At 34.8% G+C, this 13,752-nt stretch overlaps 1 protein-coding gene across 1 annotated transcript; it reads right to left on the bottom strand.

Annotated features, from left to right (window-relative positions):
* Positions 1-781: 781 nt before the first annotated feature.
* On the bottom strand, positions 782-11,165 carry slc13a2 (solute carrier family 13 member 2). Its single transcript, XM_055051395.1, has 13 exons — positions 10,982-11,165; positions 10,784-10,909; positions 8,716-8,853; positions 7,594-7,730; positions 6,194-6,450; positions 5,934-6,111; positions 5,723-5,845; positions 4,612-4,821; positions 3,479-3,579; positions 3,292-3,407; positions 2,198-2,359; positions 1,990-2,127; positions 782-1,876 (listed from the first exon to the last, which is right to left on the bottom strand). The coding sequence occupies exons 2-13, from the start codon at positions 10,892-10,894 to the stop codon at positions 1,745-1,747; spliced, it is 1,803 nt and encodes a 600-aa protein (XP_054907370.1). The 5' UTR covers positions 10,895-10,909; positions 10,982-11,165; the 3' UTR covers positions 782-1,744.
* Between the last annotated feature and the right edge of the window lie 2,587 nt (positions 11,166-13,752).

Below are 13,752 nucleotides of genomic sequence, written 5' to 3'. Positions count from 1 at the left end.
CTTTCCCATTTTCAAACATTTTTGATGAAGCTCCAAAGAGCCACTAGGGCGGCGCTAAAGAGCCGCGGGTTGCCAACCCCTGCACTACCATAAGGAAGTCTGTTCAGTTTGGCAGTGAAACATGCGACCTGATAAGGAAGGCAGAAAAGCATTAAAGATGTACGGACAGCAGAAACAAAGGAGCTTTGTTACCTTTCAGTGTCAGTGACCTGTACTGATGACTTTGCAGAAAAGTACGTGGCCTCACTGTACAGTACGTTTCTCCAAAGCTGCTTATCAGAATGAACAGGTTTCCCAACAGTAAGAGTAAAGAATGACATCATACGTTCACTGGGTCCTGAGATTGTTGCATTCACTACATCTTCAAAATTAGCTTATAAAGCCTAGAAAACCTAAAAGCATCGATAAATACCAAATGAGCCACAAATTTTCCATTCATTTTTATAGCAGTAAAGTAATAAAGTGCAGCTTTCAGACACAGAAATTTTCTCAAATATTTCATCTGCAGCAACTTTTCTACTCTCAAAAATTATGCAGATTTATAAAAACCTTATTTTATAAATGTTTACAAAATACCAGTTTTTAAACTTATATTAATGAAGCAGAGGCACTTGGGCATTCATTTGGAATCTTCTTCTAAAAAAATGCTTTTAAATTCCTGTTTAAAGACATAAACTCATCATAAGTCAACTTTCACAAGATTTGAATCCGGCTGATTTTATTTGTGAATAGGCAAAAGACCCACAGAAAGAAATTTCTACAAATACGACAAAACAAAACAAATATTTTAACAATTTTATTAGGACAAAATCACTTCTTCCTGACAATTTGAGTTTGAATGAACAAGCTTGTGTTTTTTTTACTTGCTCAGCAGCTAAATGGTACATCTTTTAAAAATGTGATTTAAAAACACAGTACAGTATGTAAACAATGAAAAAGTCCTATTCTGTGATATTTACAAGTTAAGAAACATGTACTTGTGATAAAAACAGTACAACAAAAATCCAACCAAAAGTCACAGCTTATTGTAATTAAACTTTCAGCAATAAATTAAGTTAACACATAAAGTTAATTTACATTTATTTCAATTTTCTATTTAAGACTATGTTTGTTAGAGTAACAGAATTTTAAAAAAAATCACTGAAAGATATGTGCAACATTTGTAAATAAAATTAATAGTGAGGTGAAGACACTTTCAGAAAAATGTGTACAAGGAAAAAACCTCCAATGTTTTTTCTGTTGTGAGCTTGACATCAGGAAGTAATAAACACGGGTTTAACAATGTACCTATCAGTTAAACAAGGTTAAAAGGATTTAAAGACAAAAACTGCAGATTAAAGTTTTTTCTTTATACTTCATCAAACTCCTTAATAAGTTTGATGTTATATCATACATTATATCATAATTATATATCATACAATAGTCTGTTTTGTACATCTATGATATGTATTTGTTTAATTAAAGTCTTTTTTTGTCATCTTTGGTGGAATAGAAAACCTTTGAGCTTCACAAATTTGGACAAATTGACTTTATTAATTTTGTATGACAGTTGTATCTTTTTAAAAGCTTTTCTTACTGGTCAGTGGATGGGACTCAGGATAATCCCGAGTGATGTCTTTTATGCATCAAAACTTAAAATAAGTTATCAAATTTATGTCACTGTGCTCTGATCTTTCCTCACTTCATGATGTTGTGCTAACAGATATAAAAATACTTTAAAAGGCATTACAGGCAGTGATCCCACTCAGGGTTTAGTGAGGGTGTTGTTGGCCCACTGAGGAAACGTACCCATGTCAAACATGATGTATCCCCAGGTGTTGATGCCCAAATTTATGCAGAGGATCCCAATGATGTTCAGCATGAATCCAGCTTTGACCTGAAGAAGCAAGGAGCCATATTCTAGTCAACCTGTGACTCTTGGTTCACTATTTTCTCTTTAAATTAACCACATGGTTGTGAGTAATAACTAAATATTTAAATTCTTCTCACCATGTCAATAACCTTGAGGTTTCCAAAAGAGAAGGCGATGGCGTTGGGTGGTGTGGCAACAGGCAGCATGAAAGCAAGAGAGGCAGCGATGGTGCAGGGCAGCATCACGTAAAGTGGGTGTAGCTTGATAGCTGTGGCCTAAGAAAGACAAAACAAATATAAATACCAAGAATATGTGAGTACAAACAGTATGTTTCCCTCAGTTTACCATTGAACCAAGAATGGGCAGGAACAGGGTGGTGGTTGCTGTGTTGCTGGAGCATTCGGTGAACGTTGCCACCAGCAGACTGAGCAGAATGGAGATGGCAAACGGAGGGATTTTCTGCAGGGGAGCCAGACTATCTCCAAGCCACTTAGACAAACCTGACTCCTGCAAAGATAAACGGAAAGCGAAACATAAAGCAGGTGAAAGAAATGTTAAATATCTGCACAGATTATGAAAGAATTAGTTGTAAATATCCATACTGGAAGATAACAGGAACATTAGGTCAGATAACCTAATGTTAAGAATCATCCGTTCTTTAGTAAAAACCCATTTTATCTGTTTGAGAGATTGAAATATAGAAACACAAAGAAATAGTGGACAGCATCAAAAATATTTACATATTTCAGAAATAATTTGGTAAAACTGAAGCACATTTAGTTACAGTACCAGTCAAACTCTTCTGCTAATGATATCACACATTATCTATAGATTCAGAAACATACATTTATCCCCCTAGTTATATTATTAATCAGAATTTAACATAAGATGTAATTATGTATCATAATAATAATCCAAGATGAATCAGATATTGTAAAACTATACAATCAGAAAATTAAAAAATAAATTAGCAAAAATAAAAACAATCTAGATTCTGTGATTTAACATAAAATTAATAAGAAAAATGAATAAGTAGAATAAAAAATGTATAAAAATATTTTTTTAAATTCTAATTTAAAAAAATTATAAATTACAGGGCATAAATGTTACACATGTATATATTAATTACATTGTAAATACAAAATTCTTTTGAAAAGTAACAAAATAAGTAATAAGTAGAAAATTAAAGAATTCAGAAAATATTTTAGAGTTGTGAATATAAAAACATGTCAAATAACTAATTTTAAAAACTGTTTAAATATTAATATATAACACAGACTAAATTTAAAATAAATAAAAACATTAAATAGCTACATGCATGAGCAGATAAATATATAAAGTTTGAAATAATTTATGGTAGTTAAAGGCATGGTGTGACAGCTTACAGATTATTATTGTGAAGCTGTGAATTTAAAAATGTGATGTTTCTGGTTGTTCACCTCACTGCCAGCAGCCAGCGCAAATCCTCCTCCCAGCAGCAGGATGATGTTCCAGGGCATCCGCTCATGGACCACCTGCCAGTTCAGCAGAGTTGGAGGCGCCTTAATCCTCTTACCTGTAACATGAAGAAACATTCGGTAAGTAATTTGGATGACAAGAAATCTGAAGGTCCAGGTAAAATCTCACCTGCCTCGGTGAAACCATAGCCGCTCCATGAGGGCAGCTGAGATGGGATGACGAAGAAGAGCATTGACATAAAGATGGCCACCGTTCCATCTGACACAAACCTAAGGAAACAACGCAAGTTACTGAAAAAGATACCAATAAAAACGTTTGAACAATAAAATGAAAGAAAGACTTTAATAAAAACACTTAATCAAAACTCTAATGTTTGCTATATAAAATATAGATTTGCAATTTATTTGTAATATATTTTTCATTATGTACAATGAAACTTGTTCAGAAAACGGTATTTAGAGTCAAGATCAGAGCATGTGTATGGATGAAAGTTAATCAAAAATTGGTTTATAAGCAGCCATTTTCTTAAAAATATTGAGTTTTCTCATGCATCATGGAGGCTGGCCTCCACAACATTGTAGGTTATTTTCTTTACAATATGCTGAATTTAAATACTGACTGAATAAATAGAACATCGCTTTTCTGACATGAATAAACTTAATCATATTTATAAAATATATATATTTTTAAATGTAGATTTATTCATATCAAATCAAATCAAATCAAATCAAATCAAATTTTATTTGTATAGCACATTTCAGCAGCAAGGCATTTCAAAGTGCTTTACATCATAACAAACACAAAAAAGTCATGCAACATTGAAGCAACAATCAAAAAAGCAGGAAGAAACATTAAAATTAAGTTAAGCGCATTATCAAGTTCGCCTTCTTAGCCTTCAGTATTTTTTTAATAAACTGACGCGACTCCGTCACGCAGCTCGACTGAATGAGCACTGTTAAGGTGAAAATTAATGAGTTGTCGATATTTCAAAACAGAACCGTATAAGTGTAGCTTCTATTCCATACAGGACTCCATTTTGACCTGTCGCAATCTCTAAATTTGCATCAACAGCTTCGCTTATGGATGAGCACTGGGGACCCCCTGCTGTATGGCGGCCAAGCTATGTCAGCAAAAGGAAAGGTTGCAGTGGACGTCTTTAGATCATCGACTTGAACTAAATTTAATCTAACGCATCATTTAGAGATTGAACAAACATACAACAATCTGAACTGATGCTCAGTTGAGAAAAAAAGTACAGAATGTTAACCTAAAAACATAACATGTAAAATGAAGGGACTCACGAATCCTCCTTGTTGAAGAGAACTGTGGCCCAGCCAGGAATGAAGCCTGGCTCTCTGGTGAACCACAGGAGCACAAGCAAAATGAAGATGGTGAGTACTGCTCCTTCAGAAAACTTCATGCTGCCCAGCTTCTTGTACTCCTCTCTCATCACTGCATACGCCTCTTTGTCTCTTTCACTTTTCATGCCACAACCAAAAGACTTCTTCAGGCTGAGTGAATAAAAACATGCAGAAAAATCAGAGCCACACAGATTGCAATATTTCAGCATTTCTGATTTTAAAAACAAGATGTTCAGAAGTGGCCATTTTGCATAACAGTTCTCAACACAAGATTAACGAGAACAGCAATAAAATATGTTCAATATCAACACATCAAAACAAAATGCAGACATGCTACTGTTAGCCCTCCACGCCAATGTTAGCTTAGCACTTTGTTATGAGTGGAAACATTAGCTGTGGGAGGGAAGAGTGAGTGTTGAAGATTCATGTTGCCTCATTCCCTTATGATTGATGTGATCATTAGTCGTATCTGTCATTAAACTGTGAGTAATTTGGCTGCTGTTATAGCCTATTTCTCTCACTATCTTGGAGCTAATAAATTTTTAGTAAAAAGTTACCAAAGCAGATGACTGGTAAGCTGTCAAAGCATACTGGTAACTGTGCCATGTGCAGTTCTCATGGAAAAATAATGTTTGGATTTGATCGACATTTTAACCATTGTGATCACCAAGCTGCTGGTTTGATAATTAATTCTCTGTAGAGTTGGTTTTTGGGATCTGCTTTTGTAAAATTATTTTGCGATTGATCAACGTTTCTGAGGTGGTTTGAATAAGCTCTCTGTTCTCATTGGGACATCCTAATCACAGTCATATTGTTAAGAATGCTTCTGTCTTCACAGATCAGCACAATTGACTTTTGCTTTTCTTTTGTTCTGTTTCCTGTTATTTGTTTAGTCTTGGTCTTGTTGACAGACCTTGTCCCAGAGTGTTTAGTATTTGATATTATTTTTAGGTTTTTCTTGAGTTCAGATTTTGTTTCATCAATAACAATTTAGGTACAACCAAAATATTTGGAACTGCTTCAGTATATTTTCTATCTCTGGTTGTCTTACTTGAAGCCAAGAAACATGAACTGAAGCCAGAGCCAGGAGATTGCCAGCATGAGCACCATGTTGGGAAAAGCAAAGCCAAACCAGCTGGCAAAGTTGATCACATCCCCATTTCCAGGGAAGAGCCTTCAGAAGAAAAAATAGTGATTAGAAGAGCAGAAGCAGGAGAATAATTTAAACCCTTTGAACTTATATGATGGAACTGATGTCTCACTTGTCCATTTGACCCTTGAGGATGAGGTTGGGAGTGGTGCCTGTCAGGGTAGCAGTGCCACCGATGCTCGCAGAGTAGCACACACTCAGGCTCATCCCTTTAGTCAGGCGGCTGTACTTTTCCTCCATAGCTTTCCTCCTGTCCTCCCTCATGGACTCTGGAGTCACTGGAAACAAAACTATATTTCCACAAAGTGAAAAACTTATTTAAAGAATTATTTTCTATTATATGTCCTTCCAAATTACTGAGATTTTACTCACCCATTCCATTCTCCTGCTGCAGCTTTGTGTCTGTATTTTTCTCATCTGGGATTCCCTCCTTGGTTTTTATGTTCTCCATCTCAAACCCAAGGTTATCTTCTGCTGCGTTCTGGAATTCTCGTTCTTCTGCCTGTGTCTCCGTCACCTGCAGCTGCTGCAGCACAGCCTGAGCGATGGGCAGCATCATGGCTGTGGTGGCCGTGTTGCTGATCCACATGGACAGGAAGGACGACACAATCATGAATCCCATCATCAAACTGTGAGAGTGGAGGAGAGACAATTATGATTGACATGAGCTGCATAACATGGCTCACTTTGAGATGAATATCTGTTTATTTATATTCAATTTAATTAAAATATTAAAAAACAGTTGATAAGGAATATGTATAGTTGAGGAAAATATTAATTGGACTTTAATTTGTGCAGGTAAACATAATGAGTGGCTTAAAAAATGCATTTGATTTCTCAGTTTTGGCAATTTTTGCTCATTGGCCAAACCCAAACTTAACGGTAGTTTTAGAGCAGAAATGTTGGCCTGATAAAAAGTGTATTCCACAGCATCTTTTGTGAGTACTGAGCCTGAGCAACTTTTGTTATGGTCCATAAACTGTTTGTTCTTTTGCATTTTTGGCAATGTGGATAGATGCCAAATCTTGCTGGAAATTAAATCAGCATCTCCATAAAGCTTGTCATCTGAGGGAATAATGAAGTCCTCTAAACAACATCATGGTGAATGAATGTTCTGACTTTGGACTTGATAAAACACGGTGGACCAGATCTAGGCGATTACATACCACCCCAAATTATCACTGACTGTGGAAACTTTCTACTGGACCTCAGCAACTTCAATTGTGTCTCTTTCCACTCTTCTACCTTGAAATGTAAAATATGCTTTTGTCCAAAGACAATACCTTGGACCCTGTGACCAGCAGTCCAGTCTTTTTTTTTTAATCTTCAGTCTTTATCTTTAACTTTTGCAAGGTTTTGGGTCTTTAAGGACTGTTTCCAATTGCAATGCACATCTTGTGAATGTAGCCATGCTTGCTGCCAATGACTTTCCATTGATATTCTTGATCCAGCACTTTCTGCACACCCAGTTTCTTTAGCAACAACAACCTTTTGTGGCCTTTATGATCAGCATAAAGGCCACAAGCTATCAAGTCAGCAGACTTGACATAACATTTCTGTCTTTAAAATCATTTTTATTGTAAATTTAAAATTTTCTAAAAACTATTTGGGGTTTTCATTTGCTTTGAACATAATCACCAAACTAAAGAAATTAACTCTTGTTAATATAGGACTCTACTTTGGGCATTTAATTACTGAAACATTTGGATGATGATTTGTTTCATCACTCTGCTGTCTCTGTATGTGTGACATCACAGGCTTTAAGCTCTTACAGGGCTGGACGAACACCAACCAGGAGAAGAACACGAAGAGCGATGCGTTTATGAAGGTTCCAGTGCTCCACTGCAATGGCCACCAAGAGACCGCCCATAAAAAGCATGTTGGAGTCTTTCAAATACTCAATACTGACCTGGAAAAAAACATAACAAGAATATTAATTCATGACAATAAAACAATTTCCAAAAAGAATTAAAATGAATCTGAGCACACTCATCCAAAGCTTCTTGTGTGTAATTTTTACACATTTTCTCCGTTCCTTTGTTCCCAGTCTCTTTATCTTTGGGGCCAAACATATTAAAGTTACTGAAGTGCCAATTCAGATTGAGCTTTTATCTTTATTGTTAGTGTTTTTGTGTGAGTCCATATCTCAAATGCACTAAACAGGAGACAGAACAACCCCTCATTGAAGCAGGTTAAAAACTAATATCTCTTATCTTTAGCTAGCTGAGACATTCTTTGCCGTCTGAGTTAACACTTTCTTTGTTTGTTTTTTTTTTCTTTAATGTGGTACTTAGAATTGTTGTCTAATTACCAAAAGATCTACTTTCATAAACGGAGAATTACAACTTTCACTATGATCCTCCACTTGAAATGTTGTATTTTCCAGACTACAAGTCATTATTTTTCATACTTTGGATGGTCCTCCAAATTATAGACGGGTGCAACTTGAGACCTGTATGACGCCACACCAGACTAAAAATACAGCTAAGTAGAAGCCTTGCAACCACAGCAGGCTCGTCCAACCAAACAACAGATCACAATCAATTCACCCTGCAACCTTACAAATGAGCGTCATCATCACGGCAGCTTCAGCTGAGGGATAACCAACACTAAGCCTAGCTTCAAGATCACTTCCTGACCAACTAAAATGTCAGCAACCCCACACCCAAAAAGGTGTAGAACCTCCCCAAAATACAAGCTACATCCTCCGACATACCCAACGAAATGAAGCGGGAAATGTATATATATACATATATATATATATATATATATAGATATATATATATATATATATATATATATATATAGATATATATATATATATATATATTCTTTTGGGTGGTTAGAATTTTGCATAATGTAATGAAATATAAAAGTATTATTAGGAACTTTACATCTCCAGCCTTCATGATGCCCATCATTGGGAACAGGACGACAGGGAAAAGAGCGGTCACAGCCAGAGGCATGCACTCCGTGCACCAATATAAAGCCATCAGGATGATCACGAAGCCACATTTTGCTTCCTGTGAATACTGCACACACAAACAAATATAAACACAGGTTAGAAACAAATATGCTTACATATCAACCAAATATTATTCATTTCCAAGATTTGGTGTCCAAGAACACATGATCATCCAGGTTTAGTTTGGCATTGATTCTGGCTATACCCACCATAATGAAGCACTGTGTCACAGAGCAAAGTAATACAGTGGCTCAAGGACCATGGCATTGGTACTCCCCAGATGTTAACCCATCCGCAGTTATTTCTCAGAAAGCATTTTGGGAAAAAAAGATCTGAACAAGCTGTGATCAGCTACATACACCAATAAGAAAAGTATGGATCAATATCTGTGTGGAGGGGATAAAACGTTTAACTGAATACTAAAAACTGATGCTCATTTTATCACATTTTACCCAAGCAAAGGCACACAGAAACAAAGGAAGAGTTTAAAGTTATACAGCATTCATGTCCTTTGTCTTATCTCTGCATCTCTTTAAAAGGTAATAAGACTTTAGACAAGCAGATAATAGCAACCCCTAATCATTAAACAAACTATTTGTTGTGCTCTTGTCTCATAAGACAGCATTTATAGTTCCTCAGTAAAGATAAAACGCCGTTTGAACTACCCGACACAAAAGTTTCCACTGACAAAATCCTTTATACAGGTTCCAAATATTCATTTACACCAAAAATATTGAAGATGTTTTTTTGTGATTTTTACGGTGGGTATTAATTGTAAATTTTATATTAAAAGGTAATGCAACATCTGCCTTCATTATTTATTTTTGATAAAGAGTCGTGAGTCTATTCGAGTGTCTCAGTCTTATGAACCATTTGAGCCATTAGTTGGTCAGTTTTTTTCATTTTGAAACTTTGAGCTTTAGTAGTTCAAAAACAAAAAAGAGAGAACATTAAAAAACTTCTTGGGAAGCTTTGATAACAAGACAGCAGAGTCGACCAGGCTTTGGATTGTTAAGAAATCTGATCATGGATAAAAAAATCTTGTTTACTTTTTATGTTCTGGCATTTTTAATGGGGAAAAAGAAAAATGTTACAAAATAACATTCCTGTAATTAAAAGTGGCTGTAAGGGATTTATTACAATAACATAACAATCAAACTCATCCGAACAAACAACAGGATCAGATGTGTAGAATAGACTCAATCCACATTCTTGTGATTACAGTTGACTGCAGATTAAAATAGGCCTCCAATAATAAATTACAAAAAAACTAAAATATTTAACATTTTCTGAAACTAATTAACTTTATTTTCCTTCCTCAGACCTTCCATAAACTGATAAAATAAAAAGAAAGTTGTTACTTTTGAGTTGTAAAACCTAAACAGGGAGGTTTGCATTGATGTAACTGTTGAACATTACAGACATTTTTTTATTTTTGAAGAATTTCAATCTATCCTGCTGGTTTACATTTATCTAAAATTATACTTTTTTGGTTTTCTTTTCATTTGTATCAATAAAACAAGTTATTGCAGAGGAAAACATTATGTTTTCTTCTGCAGTTATTTGAGATAATTAAGTAACTTTACACATAGTCTGGAGATGTTTTGTTGTTGTTGAACATGTGAAAAAAAATTCTGTTTCTCCTATAATCTCTGTAATTTATTTGCAAAGGATTTGCCAAGAAATTTTATGAAAAATCAATCTCAGTCTGTAAAATTGGTATCAAACAGCTTTAGCTTTCAAAATTTTTATGCCATTTGGTGTAATTTCTGGAGAAATACAAACATCAGATTGGATGACAAGTTCACAGATTGTCCAAACATGACTAATTTTCAGCTGACCACTATTTGTTCTCCTCTCAGTTTAGACATGTTGTCATCACCTGGATGTCTGACGTCAACGCTTTGAGTAAGAACACAGTTAGATAAACGGGAAAACAGAGTGAGATAAAACTAAAAATTTATCTGATTTCAACAGTAAAGCTCATTCTTACTCACGTTGGGATGAACGCACAGAGGTAGAGCAAGAAAGGCGAGTGGTGTGACGACGATGATGATGTAGTTTCTGTGGTACCACATCCACTTTAACACATCCAACATGATACTCATGATGATCTTAAAACTCTAACAAAACAAAAAAACAGCGTTAGAAAACTCTGCTGAAGCCTGGTAGATGTGAACCTGATCCAGACACACCGGTGTTGTGTGAGGAAGAGGAGAAGGAGGTGGGAAAACTTCAGCCAAGATCCAACAGTGGAGATGTGGAGAAAGCTGCTTTGGTAAAAAAACAAAAAAAAAAAACAAAGAAAAAGCGCATGCAAGTTACTCAGTCTGTCTAAGCTAGAACATCAAACATTAACTCAACAACAAATTGTCCACAATCCAGGACAGGGAGGAAGATGAAGCTTCTGGTAAAGAGAGGGAGGCAGCTGCACAGAAAGGGGGCGGCGCAGACAGATGGAGCCAAAGATAGACAAACAATGGTCAGGTTTATCAGGTGAAGGAGTCCATCTCCATCATGTGTAGCCAAAGGTCAGGGGGTGTAAATTCCTGTTTACAGTTAAGATGAAGCATATTGACTGTCTTAATTACAAGGTCTGCAAGAATTCAGGTTTCACAGCCTGAGGTGAAAAAACAAAGGCTAAGTTTTACTCCTGAGTGTGTTATCCAAAATGTTTCAACTGGGAAATGCAAATTAAATCCTAATAGTTTCAATTACTAATTTATTGATCATATAAATTGTCATTACTTTTGTTGTTTTTAAGTTTCTTTTTGCCCTGCTTTTTGTTTTTACACCAAATATCTGGTTTTATATTAAATGTTTTTTATCAATAAAATAAGTTCATGACCTTTGATGGATGTGTTTTCACCGAAACCAGTATTAAACAAAATGACTGAGGGGAAAATAGACTTGAATCAACTATTTTTCTTACTGACTAACATAATAAATACCATCTAAATCGATAGTTTTATTGTTGATAGTTCTGTATTCACAACATTTCAAGCATTTTATGTGGCTAATATTTAAGGGGATATTATGTATTTTCCACAAATACATACAAAGCTATCTATATATTTAGTTTTTAAATATTTTTATAATGTGTAACATGCTAGTAGTACCTTGTTCTTTTAAAGGTATAAATATGTGAGTTTTGTTATATTTCAAACAAAATTGATGAGTTTACCTGTTATTGAACATAACATCAAGAATCTAATTTATATTTTGTTTCAATAGGCCTGCAGTTTTAAACTCGAACTGTTTAAAAGGGGATATAAGCCATAATTTCAATTTTAACTTGGCATCAACTTTAAAGATTGAGCTTTTTATTCTCTTCAAAGCAAATATATTTCTTTTGAGCACAGGTCTCAAACTCCAGTCTTCAAGGGCCATTTGTCCTGCAGTTTTCAGATGTGTCACAGGTACAAAACACTGGAATAAATGGCTTAATTACCTCCTCCTTGTGTAGATAAGTTTTCCAGAGCCCTGTTAATGACCTACTTCTTTTATTTAGGTGTGGTGCAGCAGAGGCACATCTTAAAGTTGCAGGGCACCAGGCCTTGAGGACTGGAGTTTGACACCCCTGCTTTAGAGGAACCCAATGCTTAGATCTGTAGTTATAGAGTGCATGTAATGCAATACCAGCTCATGAACCTGCCAAGTTTTTACATAAGAGTTTTATTCTAAAACTTAATTTCAAGAAAAAAAAAATATTTTTTTTACAAGTTCTTTCCCCTATTTGCAAACATCTATGGATGCAGTATTGTCTCAAATACACAAAGGACCAGTAAAGCAGAAAAGAAATGGCTGATTCCAAAAATGAATGCAAAATTTAACAGCTGTGAAATTATAATAAAAAAAATTACCTCATAAGATTTTGTGTATTCTATAAATTACTTATTCCTGCACTTTACATGTGAGATAAGAGATCATACAATCCACAACTATAAAGCAAAACACAGATTTCGGCAGCTGAAAGATTCTGGTATAATTTTATGTTTTGTAACAAACATCAATAAAATACAACAAGCAGAAAGTTATTTCCTGTTACTCAACTTGTAGCTATAAAAGTTTTTAAAAACTTTTGTCAGACTTGCCGTCTTGGAATAAAAACATGAACCTTGTTTTTGGTTTGCAAATGCAAATTTTTGCATTCTTACAAACAAGTGACAGTAAAGCAAGAAAAGAGTAAAGAATTTAAAGAATATGGTTTTATTATGACACTATCACTATAATATCGTCATTTTAAAAACAAAATTGTTTCTTTATTTGAGTAAATATTCTACAGGATACCACGTACTATGAAAACTTTAAAGGTTTGATCATTGACTAAAGCCAGTTCCTTTTTCATCGACAGTCAGGCTGATGACTTGTTTAGTGATTAATATTTATCATAAAAACAAGAATACTTATAAACAAATTGATAATTAGATTGCCATATAGGGTGTAGGTTGGACCGACAGCAGTTCTGACACCTTAAATGTTTTTGTGCCATGTGAGATTCAGCAGTTCTGGATTTTCTCTGCTTCGTTCCTTTGAGATATTGGAGAAATGGCAGCAGTTCAATGACAGATTTTATTGACAACCAAAGTCCACATGCAATCCTAATGTAATTACTGTATGCCATTGAAGAGCATTTTGCTTTTTTAAAGGGCAGGGAGGATGATATATATCTGCAAATATGTAACTGTAAAATCACTGTGACTGCAAAGTTTTAATGCTGTTAAATGAACACTTGGGCTCATCTTTCTGCATCTTTCCCTGGTGCCAGAACTATTAATTTAACATTTTAAGAAAAACCTATCTGAAAATATTTACAGCTAGTTCTATATATAGATCAAAAGTCTAAATAAGTGATAGTGTGACTAAATCTGGCAGAAGAAACCTCTGTGTTTGCTTTTGGTTAGTTATTTATCCCAGAGATCAATAAAATGGAAAGTCTGATGCAGTTACACAATGTTTAAAGGAA

The sequence above is a fragment of the Poeciliopsis prolifica genome, unplaced genomic scaffold (genome assembly GCF_027474105.1).
Source record: "Poeciliopsis prolifica strain line A6 unplaced genomic scaffold, Auburn_PproV2 SCAFFOLD033, whole genome shotgun sequence".
NCBI classification, from domain to species: Eukaryota; Metazoa; Chordata; class Actinopteri; order Cyprinodontiformes; family Poeciliidae; genus Poeciliopsis; species Poeciliopsis prolifica.
This window is presented reverse-complemented; position numbering and strand designations above follow the sequence as displayed.